A 16,912-nucleotide genomic window follows, 5' to 3' on the forward strand; every position below is an offset into this window, starting at 1 on the left:
TATCCACTTCAGTCTCTGACCACTGCGGCATGGGGTCTCACGGTATTATCCTTAAAAAGATGCCTTATAGGAGAAAGAAGATCCATCCAATATAAATCTTTTTAACTCACAATTAATATAGAATAATAATGCTCTTCTTTCTATACCATAATAATTTCATTATATATCTTTTCGTACAAACTGTCCTGATGCATCAAAACATAGGAGTTGACAAAACTCAGCTGGAAAAGGATAAAGAAGAACATAAGCGTCATCCAAAAATCTGGTTGATTAGCCACCAATTAGCAACTCTGTTTACCTTCCGATACATATATTGGAGCACAACCTCCCGGAAACTCTCTTATCCTAAATCTTCAGTGATAAAAGCAGTTCTCCATGGACACTAGTTTCGATTGTTGAAAATATGGATCAGTGCCTGATTGTCACTCTTCGGCATGCCAAATATCACATCCATTCTTATGGCAATTCCAGCTCCAGCCATGAAATCCCCTGCAACAAAGGGACCATTAATAGTAAACTTGGAGCAATATATGAGGAGGTACCAGAGTCCATGTTTCACCCCCTTTTTTTTTTGTGTGTTAAAGTGAAGATTTCACTTCAACTCCTCTTAATTTTAGGAATACTCTTGGACCATAGCCCAAAATTGCCAAGCCAATATAAGTTTCCTTTATCAACCACCACTGAAAGATCAACCTTCAGGGATTTGGCTTCTGTGAAGGCGTTTTGGTATTCATCATCATGCAATTAGGAACATTGGTCCCGCCTTTCAACTCTTGATTATTGCCATCTGCAGGTCTATTTGGAAGGAGCAAAATAACACATCTAACTGATCTAAGATGGGGACTATGCATGAAGTTTTCAATAACATAAAAGATGGTAAGAATATCATGTAAGTCACCATGTTGATCTTTATTACCTAGGGAAAAATATGGCGCAGCAATTAAGCAACAAAGGGTTTTCAAACAAGGATCAACTGATAAACCACTTACTAGTAAATGTTGCATGTGGGATCTTCCTGTTCTTTGAAAGCTTAGGGACAATCGCAAATTTTTTATTTTCATCAGCAAGAATTGTCTTTTTTTTTGGCGGGGGTTTGAATTGTATCAAATATGTTTATTAGGAAGTCATTTGGTATTCCTTATTTGATCGTATCAGAAAGGAACTTTGGGATTGTTAAATCACAGACCGAAAGTGCTCCGGGACCAGACGGTTGGGTCGGAAGAGCAAGCTTGCTTTTGCTTCTACTCTTATTTACAAAAGCCCTAGAAGAAAAACGAACTACATTGAACAAATTGCAGATGTGTATGACAAAACTTCCAAATTGCTCGTAAAATCTTTGAAGCTTTTGGAAGCAAAAATTTATTGCTTTCAAAAAAGAATGAAAATAAATACAAGAGATAGAAAAAGTATTATGCAAATATTACCTTTAACATCAATTTCCATACGATATTTTATTAAATATATATAAAAACAAAAATACAAAATAATAACATTTCCCAGATAGGCTCTAGATATCTATAAAATCACTAGCCTACCTTAGATATTAGGGTTAGCAACCAGTGAACCATTAGCCTCTCGCAACTTGTTTAAGAATTAGAAGTATAAATTAGACATTACTTGTTGTAATCCTTTACATAACCCTTGTCTTGCAACATTTTGTGACAAAGTGAATTCTCAGCTAGACAAAAATGAGAAAATAAATTGCCATTCTTGAGCCCCAAATGACTTGCAACATGTAGGCATGGTGAAGTCAAAATATCTAATATCATGGTTTTATCTTATGCCATCTCCTTCATGTAGGGTAGTGTTAGCTTAGGTATCACAAGGGTTGGCAAAAGGTCTGATCCTAGATTAGGTGAAGTCAGCATATCAGTCCCCATGCAACAAACCCCAATGTTCAGTTGACCTCATATATAGCCAATTTAGCTCAACTAACTTGTAGCCGGCTCTACGTGGTCTAGCCACAAACTAACTTGGCTCTCAACGACTCATTTCCGACATGAAGGGAACAACTTATACTAAAAGAGACCCAATTCTGCATACCAAAGAAAGAGACCAAATATCAAAAATCTTAACACCTTACATTACAATTTGGTATAGATGAAACTCTATCCTCCTGACTCGCGTTGGCAAAAAGATCTAAGCTTTACCACATCCACTAAAAATCCAAGTCATAAAATGGGACTTGAATTTAACACAATCCAAATTGCTCTAAGTTGGCTACTTTGTCGAGTCATGATGGTTTGGCATCACCAAACCTCATATATTTAGCTAATTAGCAAAGCAAAAAATTAGCAAATCATGGAGTCTTCACCAAATAATGGTTGAAAAATCAATTGTTCACTTGTTTGGTGGTTGCATGACATTGATTTTTCATATCCCACACCCAAACTCTTGTATTCTAAGCATACAATTCGCGTAATACTTAATCGAGCAATGAAATAGGTTGTCCTCAGTTATTTTGTGGCAAAATGGATGGTGCAATTGACATAACTGGTGATGTTCATTGAATAACAAGATGCCATCAAAGCACCAAATCAGCACAAAGAATTAGCAGCCAAGTGATTGACTAAGCAAAGCTCCATCGAATTTTTCATGTTTTATTACATTCCTGAATTTCTCAAGCAAAAACACATAGCATCACACCCCTAATTCTTTTCATAATTAAGCCTCATATTTAATAATTTTCCAAGCAATAATATGGAAATTTAAAACAAAAATTGCTTAGCATATGCAAGCTATAGATTATCATCCAAAAGCAAAATCTTCATTTATCATTCACAAAGAATGAATTTTGAATGGGAAAGAAACAACTGTATCTATACATTCAAAAATTTGTTCACTGTACCGTATCAAAACATTCCACTACCATTTGGGCAAGAGAAATTAGCCGCCGCCGCCGCCGCCGCCGCCACCACCATTGCTGTTGATACAAAGCAGCATAGCCAGCACCTCCCTCATGTCTGGCCTCGCTTGCGGCACCTCTGCCGTGCACCTCATCCCCACCATCAATAACTTACACATTTCCGCCAGCCCCTCCACCTCCTCCTCCTCCACCACCCTCCCCTCCACCATTGCCTTCATCATCGCCGGCACCATCGCCCTTCTCAACCCTCTCCATCCCTCCCCTGCCACCCTCCTCACCCACTCCACCAAACACTCCTCCCCTCCATCCACCGCCCTCCTCCCCGTTGCCAGCTCCATCGCCAGCACCCCAAAACTATACACATCCCCCCTCGTCGTTGCCCGCCACGTGTGCACGTATTCCGGCGCCACGTACCCCACCGTCCCTGCCACCACCGTGCTCACATGGCTCTCTCCGAGCCCCACCACCCTTGCCAACCCGAAATCCGTCACCCTTGCTCGCCCAGCCTGGTCCAGCAAGATATTACTCGCCTTCACGTCCCGGTGAACCACCGCCGGCCGGCACTCATGGTGCAGGAAAACCAGTGCTCGGGCCACCCCAATCGCTATCTCCAACCGCCTGGCCCACCCGAACCGGGTCCAGTCCGAGATCGCCTCCTCTAAACTCCCCCCTTTCATAAACTCGTAGACCAGGAGCTTCGTTGAACCAACCAGGCACCAACCATACAAAGCCACCAGGTTCGGGTGGGGCCAGCCGGACCCGGTCCGACCGGCCAACACCTCCATCTCCGCCCGGAACTCCCTCTCTCCACCACCCTCTCCTCCTCTTCGCAGCTTCTTGACCGCCACGTGTCTCCCATCTGGGAGTACCCCCCGGTAAACCACCCCGTATCCCCCTCTCCCGATTATCATATCCTCGGAGAAGTTCCCCGTCGCCGTTACGATGTCTTCAAAGGTAAACGACGTCTTATCCAAACGGAAGACTTTAATTCCATCCGACGACGGTGTGGATGGGAGGTCGGACGTCGACATCGACGACGAGGATTCCGCCACGTCGCTTCTCCGCTTGACGCCGTCTAAGAGGATGTCATCCGGGTAGGGAATGGTGTCGACGATCGGTGAGCGGATTCCGAGGCATAGGATGAAGGAGACAACGGCGCTGAAGAGCAAGAAGAAGACGGTGAGGGCGAGGAAGACGTAGAATGCCACCATCCTCCAAGAAACTTTCTGGTGGCTGGCGACCGGGCCCCCGGTCGTCGGCGAGGAGTTGGTGCGGCCGTTGGAGAAGGAGATGAGTGGGTCCCCGAGGAAAGAGTCGTTGTCGAAGGTGGCGATCTGGCCCGTGAGTGGGATGACGCCGGAGAGGAAGCGGTTGAAGGAGACGTTGAACTTGCTGAGGTCGGTGAGGCGGTTGAGGGTCGCTGGAAACTCGCCGGAGAAGTTGTTGCAGGAGAGATCCAGGTTCTGTAGGCACTGGATGTCGCCGAGCTCCGGTGGGATCGGGCCGGAGAAGCTGTTGTTGGAGACGTTGAGGACGACGAGCGGGAGCCGTGCGATCTCCGGCGGGAGGCGGCCGGAGAGACGATTGATGTTGAGATGGACTAAACTAAGATTCCTCATCCGGCCGATCTCCGGCGGGACCTCGCCGGAAAGCTGGTTGCCGGAGAGCTGGAGGTAGCCGGAGATCGTCAGCGTCTGGAACCGCGACGTGGAATTGAAGCACACGGGGAAAATCCCATTCCCTTTGAGAAGCTGATCCCATAAAATCAGGCAGTTCTTTCTGGTCATGAGGGTGTAGGCGAAGCTGAAGGGCGGGTAGGTCGCCGGAATCCACCGCTTCATGGCGAGGCAGTCGCCGGAGGCGGCGGTGAGGCCGTCGCGGCGATTGGTCTCGAATGTTGGGTCTGGATCGCTCCCAATTGTCGATATGTTCGCCGGAATTTTCCCGGAGAGATGGTTGTTGGCAAGGTTCAGCCACAGCAAGCTGCTGCAGTTCCCGATCTCCGGTGGAATTTCTCCGGTGAGATCATTATTGGCTAGCATGAGCCAGAGGAGTGACTTTGAATTCCCGATCGTCTGAGGGATCGAGCCGGCGAGTTTATTGAAGGAAAGATCAAGTGCTTGGAGTCTGGTCATGTTGCCGAATTCTGGAGGAATGCTTCCATTGAAGTTATTGTGGGCAAGAATCAAGTATTTGAGGCTTCGCATGTGGGTTATCTGGACTGGGAGCTTTCCGGTGAAGTTGTTGTAGCTGAGGTCTAATCTTGCAAGGTATGGAAGCTTGAGGATGCCGGAGGACTGGATGCCACTGGTGTACTGATTACTGTGTAGGACTAAGAATTTCAATTTTGCGAATCGCCCGAATATTTGTTGGATTTCGCCGCGGAAACTGTTGTTGCTGACATCAAGGAACGTCAAGTTGGAGCAATTCAGCAGCTTGTCTGGGATGTCTCGATCAAATTTGTTGCCGCCCAGTATGAGTGTGTCAAGTTTTGAGAGTGATCCGATTCCGGAGGGTACCCTGCCACTGAAGCAACTCCCCCAGAGGCTCAGATAAGTTAGGTTCGAGCAGTTGGCAATCGAATCGGGGAAGGCTCCTTTGAAATAATTGTCTGAAAGGTCGATGATTTCGAGCGCACAGTCCGAACTGAAGCTCTCTGCAACGATTTGGCCGGTGAAACAGTTGTCTGATGCCAGGAATTCCCTAAGCTTGGAGAAGCCGTGCCAGAGTTCTCCCGAGAAGCGGTTTGAGCTCAGGTCGAGGTACTGGAGCTTGGGGCATTGGTCGAAGCAGCCGGTGATCTCTCCGGTGAAGTTGTTTGCTGAAATGTTGAGGGTGACTAGGCTCTTGCATATTGCCGGGAAGTTGGATCGGATTTCTCCAGCGAACCGATTGATGCCAAGGTCGAGCGTTTCCAAATTGCTCAGTCCGGTCAGGTTGAATTCTCCGTCGAGGATGTTGTGGGAGAGGTTGAGGTACTGGAGGTTGACGCATTTGTTGAGGTCATTCGGGATGAGCCCGCTGAGGGTGTTGTCTGAGAGGTTGAGGTATGTGAGCTCGGGGAGGAGCGAGAAGTTGGAGAAGATGTCGCCGGAGATGTTGGAAGCTGATAGGTCAATATAGGTGACACGCCCGTCGGCATTGCAGCGAATGCCGAGCCAGTTACAGGGGGAGGTTTCAGACTCGTTCCATTGAGCATAGTTACCTCTGTATATGAGGTTATTGTTTTGAAGGAAGTGCTTGAGCTGAAGGAGGATTTTCTTGTCGTTGTGTGGAGAGTCTTGAGCAGTTATCACCTGACCTGCAGTAGAGTAGAACGAAACCTCCAACAACTAAGCTCTTGCAAACAATGAATAGGAAGATGGTGAAGCAGAGGGATATCTGCATACCCAAGGATTTAGAAAGTTAAGATGTTTCAGAAGACTAACAAATGTTGTTCTTCAAAACCAGAACCATTTTGAAACCCAAGAAGGATTAAGGAAGGATAGCCTGAAAACTACTTTGGGGCTAACCTTGGTCTTCTAAAGATAATTAAAACACAGAAAAGAAGGATTTGCATACAGGAAACTCTGAGAAGGCTGCGGTTAAAGCGTGAAGTATTAGGAAATTGAACTCAAAAGGAGATGGATTAGAGAAGGTTGCAAAAAATAAATGGATGAGGTCTGGGATTCTTTAATGTTCAGAGCTCCAAAGTTATATCTTGGAAACAGAGGGAACAAAGCAAGAAACCAGAGAGGTTACAGGTTGTGAAGAGAGAAAGATCAGAACGACAGAAAATTAGGCGTGTAAACCATGTTACGGGCAAAATTACTTCCCTAGAAAAGAGTTTTATGTTAGAATTTTGATGCTATGTTGGCTCAATAACATATAAATTTTGTCGAAAAAGGAATCAATATCGATCCACGAAGCTCTGAAAGAAACTTCTGCACATGAAATTTTAAGGCCAAAGAATTGGAAAAGCGCAATACAGCATCGACGGCAACAACGAAAATATATACGCTAAAGAAACCAAATCCAAGGAATCAATCAAGAGGAGGAGAAGAAGAAGGTAAATGTCTGATTGATACCTGCAATAAGAATTAAGGAGAGGATAAGGAGAAAATGACACGACAGGCCCGCTTCCTCTTCCGACATGTCCCAGCTACTCTCATCGAAGAGAAGAAAAGAACAGAACTAAGGTTGCAAATAAACAACTAAGATATTCTTCTGACAAGTATCGCTTCTCCTTTAGATCTATCCTCTCTTTCTTCTATATTCTTTTGCAAAGCCTCCTTGAGAGCATGGCACATAACCAAGCATAGAATATTGGTATTAGGGAAGAAAGAATGCTGGTCGCTCTTTTCCTCTTACCATTCTATTGTCTCTTGAAATGTCAGCATAACATGAATCTGGTCTAGTAAAAATAATAACAAAGATTATTATGTCAGCAATCGACAATATTTTTCTTTTTATTTTATCTTATATATCTCTTAGTAGGCGTACATATATGGTTGGAGTTATTTGATTTGGTTTTATCTCTGTAATGGTCTACTTTGACTCAATAATCCTTCTTTCCTTGGTACGAAGAGGAAGGCCGCCCTTGTTGACTGCGTCCAAATTTGAGGTTTGTTTGGGTCCTGAGGAAGAAAATTTGGGGGAGAAGAGCATGCGTGGGGTTAGGCTTGCCTCCATGGTGGTCAGGGTAAGCTTCTAGACTTAACATAAACCGGTGGTAAATTAAATAGAAAGTTGGGGAGGTGAGGGCTAGGGATGGCATTAGATAGAATGAGGGTTGGAATTATTGATTTTAATGATATATAATATTTATGTTGATTTTTTCCTTTTTCGTGGAAGCCGTCGTCATCTTCTTCTTCTTGTGAAGTGATTTCTATGAACTTACACATGTGATGTAGTAGTTAGCACGTGAAATAGACTCTGTTTAATAGACTCATATATATATATATATATATATATATATATATATATATATATATATATATATATATTCATCTAAAATAAATATAAAAAACAGCCAAGCTTGATGAATGACCAATAATATTTTATCGACCAATAATTTAATTAATCACTTGTGTCTTGATGCTCAGAAGGCTCATTTTCACTGCTGTCATTTTAACAACTCTAGCAATCATCATGATGTGCAGATGAAGTTTGGGCTAATATGATAATATTAGGACATTCTGCATATTAATTTTTCAAAAAAAATTAAATATTACTATATGAATTTTAAAGTTTCCTTTTACTTTGATGTCCTCAATACATCAGGGGTGCTGCAAAAGTTAAAAACAAAAATCATGGTTGTAGCTGCCATTATTTGACAACAATATCTTGGTTTGAATAGCAATTATTATTAACAATATATGCTTCTAGTTGTACGAATTTGACTACGAACAGCAAACCTCCACTATATAAATTTTCAAAGACTGTAGCCGTTATTATTAATTTGGAGATAACCAATTTGTATATACTTCCAGTTAGAAGCCAATAGCATTTTCTCTTGGAAAATTGATTCACCCCAAATTAGTAAAAGCACGAGGGAGAACTTGTTCCTTATTACCCTAAAAACTTACTAGAGGGATGCCTTGAAAGGTCATATCTTTGGTTGGAAAACTTTTCTTCCCCCCCTAAAGATCTAGTATAGATTGCTTTGTGGATCAATATTCCACAATGTTATCTATGGTATACAACCCTTCTCCCTTTTTTTATTTTCTCCCTCTCCCCCATCCAAGTCAAATGACAATTTAAAGAGGGAGACAGAAAGTAATAACTCATATATTCCGTCTACCAAACTTTCCAATCTCCAAGTGCGTGAAGGAGAAGTATGACATTCGTATTGGGTTTTAATAGAATAAGACTACTTTAGAAAGGCTTATTTGCAAAAGGTGGTCAATGGAATTGATCATGGTAGGGACCATTGAACATGAGGTTTTCTCTCGTGTGGGTCGTTTTCTTAATGCGGCATTCAACAAGGGATCATCATCGAAACCTGCATCAAGAAAAGGACACCATCCAACACTTCCAGGAAAGCATCCACCACGTCATTTCCTCCCATGGTACCAAAGTTATTCAAGTCGTGGGGCCAAGTACGGGGGACAAGAGAAATTAGCACCGGTCGGCTCCAAAACCATCCCAAGCAAGAGTTGGGGTTGTATCTTTCGCAAGGAAGGCTAGTTGATCCAATTTTAACAATCCCAATCATTGGATCGTATCTTGCATAAATTTTAAAGCACTTGATCTTTTTTTTTTTCTATTTGTTTGCACCGATCTTGAAGTGATATTATACAATCTAGTGATTGACGTTGCGGAAGAATGGGTCATTCTTTTGTGCGAAAGATACAACGCCTGAACCCCCCTCCAAGCAAACACTCCCTCTTCCCTTCAATTGGCTAAGAGTGTCAAACATGCTGTCCCCTCGTTGTGACTGTCCTTTTAGAAATCTACATGCTCTAAATTAGTTGCAAGCAAACCCCTTCCTCACTCCATGAACCATTGCTGATTTGAGACGCTTGGATTGGATATTTTGTTCATTTCATGGTCCATGGAGCTGCACGTGTGGTTGTTCCTATCACGTGACTTGTAGGGTTTTTTCCATATGGTTTATTTGACTGACCACAAAAGTTGCCTTCTCATGAAGAAGGTAGAGTCAATTTCCATGTAGCTTTGCGTGTTGACAGGTTCTTGTTTGTGATGCATTGAGCATTGCTACGTCAATGCATGAATCCACGCTTGCAGGTGGCCGGGCGTCGGCGCAGAAGTGCTCGTCAGGAGAGATTATACCCTACATTATATTTACCATGTAACTGCTGTACATATAAATAATCATAATCATCCATTTTTATAGTAGTGTATTAAGATGGATGCTTGATGAATGGAATCTAAAAAATATAAATGGTTGTGATTGGTTGTATGCAGGGGCACGTGTTGCATATAGTGTGGAATGCATAATTTCTGGCTGTGATGGTCAAAGTTGAGTTTGCTTTTTGAAAGTTTGGGACTCAGGGATAAGAGAGGAGAAGATTTTTATTGGATTTCATATTGGTTATTGGTGGGAGACGTCAGATTCATGGAATTTTATTTAGTGGTCCTTTTACGTCAGTTATGAATATGAAAAGAATAGATTAAGATATCTTGGATTGGTAGACATATGAGCCCACTGAAACTAAAGAAAAAGAAGCAAAAGGAGATGCCATTTCAGTGGTTTATAGATGTGTTACATGTGTGGCCATATTAGATGCAAGTAATTGGTTGTTTGCGCATCACTGCATCTTAGAGAAGTTTATACTTGTTCTGATTAAAAATTTTCAAAGTAGATCAACTTACATCGAGTTCGTTGCATAAAAGGAATCCAACTTAATTATGCTCTCTGATGTTTTGGTAAATCTGGGAAAGCTGATAATCTCCAACCTCTTTAATAACAGGCGAAGCTGATCATATGAATAGAACATTAGAAGGTACAATAATGCCAGCTACATTTGATGTGCATGGGGCCTAGCAGTGGGGTTGGCTGTTGAACATCTATGAAAAAAAAAAAGAGAGAGAGAAAAAAGATGCACACACACGGACACATGAACGCACGCACGTGCATGTGTGTGCATGCACATGCGCACCCTCACGTAAACTGCAAACTTTCACTAGCTTTAGCGCCTTCAAATGCATGAGAAATTTCAACTATATTCATGAAATCTTACAATGTGTTATATACAGATCTGTGTTTGTATCGATGTTTGCCTTCGATTTAGGATTAATTAGTTCTCTTGGTAATTTGACTTCTTGGCTGGCTCATTAGTTGAAACACCTAATAGAATTGGAGGATGTTGATCATGCCTAAGTTACTTTTAGTTGATCTCCTTGACAAAATTTTGACAGGGGTGCAATTAAGCAAGGTTACCATTTGTTTTGCATTTTCTATATTTTTTTAAGTTTGGTGACACAATGGACATCTAACTTGAGGTTGGCTTGATATGCTTTGATACAAGCTATAACGCTATAGCTTTCTTCTCCTTCTTCTTCCGTCGTCATGGTTGTCGTCTCATATCTTTTCCTTGCTCCTTTGCTAGCAAGCATTAGGATTCTCCTTCTTTTCGATCCTTTATGTCCACTCCATTTACTTAATGAGTGGTGGCTAACCATCACCTTTTTCTCATATAAGAGAGGCATACGACCAATTATGCTTTATGACAGAATGTTAAGTAGTTATAAAGTAACATGTAGATAAGATTAGTGCAAACCAAATGCGAATGCTAAGATAAATCTCCAGGAAAAGATAGAATGAGAAATGAAATTATTTATAGTAGTGGTAGCACCAATTGAGAATAAATTGAGAAAATGATAACATGAATAGTTTGAACATATACAACATAGACTATAAGATGCTCCAATACCAATGAGTGAGTTGATATATATACAAAAAAAAAAATAATAATAAAGATAGATTGAAAATTATATAGAATAAAATAGTAAGGAAGAACTTGATATTGTTACGTCATTTAAAAAATATAACCTTAAACAGAAAGCAAAAGATAGGAAAAGAATTCATGTTGCGGACCCCAACTAGCTAGTTTAGAATTAATACTTAGTTGAGTTGAGTTGAGTACGTATGGATAAGAGCTAGTTCCACTAACCTCTTAAAATTATAGCTATTATTAGTTGCGTTTGCCATTTGACCAACATCAGAATGCGGCTACTTTTAGAGATATGCTTGATTTTTTTTTTTTTTTTGATTAAAAGATAGGCATGCACTTTAAGCTTATGTGATGTGCATCTCAAGTTTGTTGGCAACTAGAGGTGGCAATCGGATCAAGCCAATCATAAAAAGTCAGATCAAATATGGACTAGGTCATAAAATATTAAATTTAAATATGATCTATTAATTAAATGGGTCAGAATCTATAATTCAAATATATCACGTTCAACAAATAGGTAACCCGGCCCAATCTATTTAACAAATGGATAATCTGTTAATCCACTTTGACCCGATCTAACCCATTTAATTGATATGTTTTTCTCATCTCTTGTCGATTCTATAGGTGATCTAGTGCTATCTGATGAAGCTGAACCGTCAAAAGAATAGAAGCTGGGTTGGAACCGATCGAGGATGCTGGAGATGAGGAGTCGATCAAGGTTGCTTTGATGGCTTTTATAATGGTGGCAAGACAGACGAGGAGGACGATGGGGTCATCACAAAAGGGGTGCTGGAAAATGATGGCGTCCTTGCCGCAAAGAGAGTATCACCTTGAGGAGGAAGAGGCAGAGGCAAGGTGGCAGGCGAGGAAGTTGGTGGTGGCAATGCAGATGGAGTGTGGGGGTATTCGGGAGGGAGTTGTGGAGGGTGGCAAGGGAGGTGGAGGAGGCCTTGGAGTTGGCAGAGATGGCCCATAAGGAGGAGGAGGATGTAGTGGTGCAACGGTGGCTATCAAAACTAGTGACACGAAAGCTAGAGAAGGATTAGAATGACGGCTTGGGTTCGAAGGCCACTACCTCATTGTTGTGTCACCGCCAACAACATTCAAGGTGGAGGAGAGGATGGCCAAGGAGGCTACAAGAGAAGGGTGAATGCAGTGCAAGCAAGAGGAGAGGAAGGGAAAGTGGGTGGGATCGCAGGGATTCAAAATAGGAGTACCACGAGTGGATGAATTTAAACTTTCATCATAAATTCACAATTCACTATGGGAATTAGGAATTCGGGATTCATTTCGGCCATCAATCCATTTAAACGGATCAATTTAATCTGATCTGATCTAACCCAAATATTAAATAAGTTAAATAGATTAGACTTTTGAAATCTGAATCCAATCCAAATATTAAATAAATTAAATGGATTAATCTGTTTATGATCCAAACTTATTTAGCCAAAACCCAAACCTCCTTATGGTAGGTCAAATAGGGGGTGGGTCATATTTTGCCATCCATACTTGCAACCTTTTTAGATGCCTAGAAATCTTATCAATCAAAAGAAGCAATTGAAAGAAATTAAAATTGCTGATGATCAACCCAAACAATTTTATTTTTAAAGATAGCTTAACTATATTTCATGGTGGGAATGTTCAATTCGGACATAAAGGTAAGTCATTCCCCATCACATTGGGTGAGTATGTCACTCCAGCACCATCAAAGTATCAGAGATCAGTGCCACTTTCAACACCCGGACCCAGACCGCCAGAAAGGATCCTCTATGCGATATTTTCCCCCAGTATTTACTCAGATTCAAACCTGGGTCACTTGTATGAAAGCAAAGGTCTGTTCCACCAAGGTTACCACCGCGATGGTGAATTATACTATTTTTGAGAACCAAATATTAATTGTGTAAGAGAGAAAGCCAATCCCCATGTGCCGCTCCACTTCCAAAAAAAAAATTTCAGAACAAAGCCACTACAGAAAAAATCTTCTTGGTTGATAATAAGTAGATCAGAATTATCAGCAAGCAGGAATGGCAATTATTCCTATTTACAAATGCTATCCAACTTAATTAGGTCCTGCATGGACCCCAAAAGATTTCATCAACATTAAACAATTAACTTATCTAGCTAATATTTATAATAATTAATTTAAATCCAATGATTAACTTCATTTAATTACATTAAATGATTAACTTATTTAATTAATCATTTAATAACTAGTTAACATTTAAAAATTTCGGTTGCTATATATTTTGGAATTGAAGGCACTGGAGTTGCAAAGAGCTGTCTTTGTAATATAACAATAATTGGAATATTCATGTAAAAAGGAGATTCTCCAAGATGGAATGATGGCCCAAAGCCTTTCATATTATAATAGGGCATAAACTTGTGAGAGTCTCCACCAGCTGATGGATTTGGCAAAGCCACTTGTGATACAATAAGCATGGATCTAATTTTACCAATATAATTTTGATTTTTGGATAGATGGATTAGAAAAAATTGGCTCTCTCTCTCTCTCTCAATACTTGTAATGGTGGAAAAAATTATAGACCACCTCACTTGGTTAAGAATTTATTTTCTAGGAAATGACCATATATAGATTGAAGCTCATCAATGTATGACGTCGGCTTTGGCATAGTCTTATACCACATACTATAGAAGAAGATAATGCCAACATTTCTCCATGAAAAAAAAAAGGATAATACGCACAATTTTGTAGTGGGCGAAGAGAATAAGAAATAAAAAAAAAAGTAGTGAGATCAAAAGGTAGCACATTGTGATTTGCTTACTTGATAGCTAGACAAAGGATTGAATACTAAGAGTCTAAGACATCAATCAGAGAAGATCTTCTGCATTGCTTCTTTTTTTTTTTTCCTTAATTTCAGGTACTCTCCAAAGAAGTGCTGGTCAAGGATTAGGGCCTGCTATAGATGCTTTCTTAGGAAAAAAAAAAAAAAAGTAGAAAAACAGCGGCTCTAATTGACGTTGGATTACATTAATGTGGGTGCCTTTTGCCACCTAACCTAATAGGTATTTGCCCTACTCCTATGCTTATCAAGAGAATAGAGTCAATTGTAGGAAGCCAGCATAAGTCCATGCTGGCGTAGAAGACTTCGATATTTTTGAGTTGGTTTGTCATGGAACACATGTCCTTAAGAAAAGCAACAATAAGATATTTTGTTCCAAAATTAAAATAATAGTAATTTTGAAAGTCAAAAATTATATGCGTAGCATATTATAAGCTACCTATAGGAGCTAGTTGCCATGTAAGCAATATGCTTATTACTAATTTAGTCATTGAAGCAACCGCTCATCTATATCTCACTTTTGGTTTTCTCCAACAGATATTTATCTCCGATTGCACATTGTTTCTTTGATTGTGCACTGGCCATCGTAAGCACAGGGACAACCATGGCATGTACCTAAATTAGGGTGGCAATCAAGTCGGCTCCAACCAAATATAGACCAGGTCATATATAGGATAGGTCATAAATTTATTAACTTGAACCTAACTTATTTATTAAATTTGTCAAAAAATTTAATTTGAGCCTACCTATTTTACCAAATAGGTAACCTAACCTAACCTACAATGAATTGAATCAGGTTAAATAGATTAAATAAGTTAAACATCACTACCCCGGACCTAAAGGTGGTTTAGCATTGGTGTAGAGGTGTAGAAAAGCCAATGTTGATAATTTTGGGGTCAATTTGCTGCAATTGGTATACGTGGCTCAGATAAGTATGCCCAAATCAGCAGCATATTTTTTCAAGTTTCAGAACTAAAGTTTTTAGATAAACTGCTGACAATTCTTGCAAAAAAAATGTCTCTATCTTTTTTTTTTTGGTAAGAAAAACGGGAGTTGGAGAGGGGCGACCCGACGTATCTATCTTCCTTGGACGTGACCATAGGGCCCCAACTCTCACTAAAAAATATTCGATTTCGGGCCGAGTTTAGATAAATAGGCGGCCTCCTCCCCACCATATGGATGAATACAATGGGTAAATACGTCATCCCAGTACCATCAAGAGCCAACGAACCGGATACTATTTTCAGACATCGTGTTCGGGCCACTAAGATGCGCTCTATTCACAGTCATTCGCACCCTGATATTTAATCCTAGTCCGATATCCATCGAGACTCGAATCCAGATTACTTCATTGGAAACAAAGATCCATTCTGCTGGGATGCCACCTCAGTGGCAAATGTCTCTATCTTTCATTACTCATAATTTTCCCTGCTTTCCTTTGATGATTTTGTGTATTTGCTTTTTTCCTTAGTCTCTATAACATTATAGAATAAAACATCCAAGCATGAACAATTACGCTAATACCAATTTATTTGCTTGTGAAGTAAAGCTTATTTGGACATATTTAGTGAAGTTTGATTTAAGACCATCTTTTCTTTAGAGAATATGACAATCTTCAACTATCTTTTCTACCAGACTGATCCAAAGTTACTTGTCTAGCATGAAAATAATTTTTTTTTGAATAAATTAAACCAACCTCTTTCAAGATTTGAAGTAATTATAGATTTTTGCCAAACATTCTGAAAATATATATTTCACTACTTAATTTTTGCTATATGCATGACACAATCCTCTACTATTATCTTTCTATTAAACAAGCTAATGATCTTACTAATGTCATCACCATCTAACCATTTTGAATTTTAAAATATATTATATTTATATTTATAATTTTTTTTTTATTTTCTATTATTTGATTTTTTTTTTCCAAGCTTCAAATTTTTATATCCGATCGTATTTTTTTTAAATATTGAACTTGTGATGATAATTAGAACTTGGCCAAAGGAGCACGCTTATTAAAATTTAAGATATTTGTCTATCATTTACTAGATTTGGGCTTGGAAGCCTAATCATGTTACATAGCTATTCATGGTAATGCATGGCCCATTTCAAAGCCTAAATCTAATAAATTATATATGAATATATTGGATTTGAAGCAGCATATTTCTGTAGCTGAGTTCTAATCATCATCACGAGTTTGATATTGGAAAATAATTTGCCCAAGCATAAAATTTTAAGTTTAAAAAAAATCAAATAGTAAAAAGAATAATGAAAATAAAAGATCAATGTAAGACTCAAATTAGGGAGTGATGAGATCCATTAGCTTATTTAAAAGAAAGATAGCAGTGGGAATTATTTGTATATTTTTGAAATGTTGGTTGGATATGTGTAATTATCTCAAACCTCAAGAGGGTTTAGAATAATCTATTCTCTTTTTTAAAAAATAAAAGGGAGAACTAACCCAACTTTATTGTAAAAAGATAAAAGAAAACATGGTTACACGAACCGGCTCTCTAAACCACATATTTGTTTAAATATCTGCAACTCAAGAGCGCCAAGCGAACATGTGTGTTATGACTATTGTGTGATCCCAACATATAAAAGTTCCCATTTTAGAACATGGTCTTATGCATGGTATTACTGTAGGAATTTCTACATGTATGCTCAATTAGCCATTAATATCGCATTGTGAAAAAAAAAAAAAAAAAAAATCCTAATCAGCAATTAGCCGAATCATGTTTAAGAAATTTACTACTCGGATGTTTATAAACTCAAACACATGATAACATATTTTGAAGGCAAAAAGCATAGCAAATCAAAACAACTGCATGCAAATTTATGTATGG

At 39.7% G+C, this 16,912-nt stretch overlaps 1 protein-coding gene across 2 annotated transcripts; it reads right to left on the reverse strand.

Moving 5' to 3' along the window:
• Positions 1-196: 196 nt before the first annotated feature.
• LOC105056018 (probable LRR receptor-like serine/threonine-protein kinase At1g74360) lies at positions 197-7,228 on the reverse strand. 2 transcript variants are annotated; one of them, XM_073248003.1, is made up of 3 exons: positions 6,934-7,228; positions 2,849-6,167; positions 197-489 (listed from the first exon to the last, which is right to left on the reverse strand). In XM_073248003.1, the coding sequence occupies exons 1-2, from the start codon at positions 6,998-7,000 to the stop codon at positions 2,887-2,889; spliced, it is 3,348 nt and encodes a 1,115-aa protein (XP_073104104.1). In that variant the 5' UTR covers positions 7,001-7,228; the 3' UTR covers positions 197-489; positions 2,849-2,886. The 2 variants fall into 2 exon arrangements, with proteins under 2 accessions (XP_073104104.1, XP_073104103.1); XM_073248002.1 differs by lacking the exon at positions 197-489 and having other exon boundaries at positions 2,746-6,167.
• Between the last annotated feature and the right edge of the window lie 9,684 nt (positions 7,229-16,912).

The sequence above is a fragment of the Elaeis guineensis genome, chromosome 13 (genome assembly GCF_000442705.2).
Source record: "Elaeis guineensis isolate ETL-2024a chromosome 13, EG11, whole genome shotgun sequence".
Lineage (NCBI taxonomy): Eukaryota > Viridiplantae > Streptophyta > Magnoliopsida > Arecales > Arecaceae > Elaeis > Elaeis guineensis.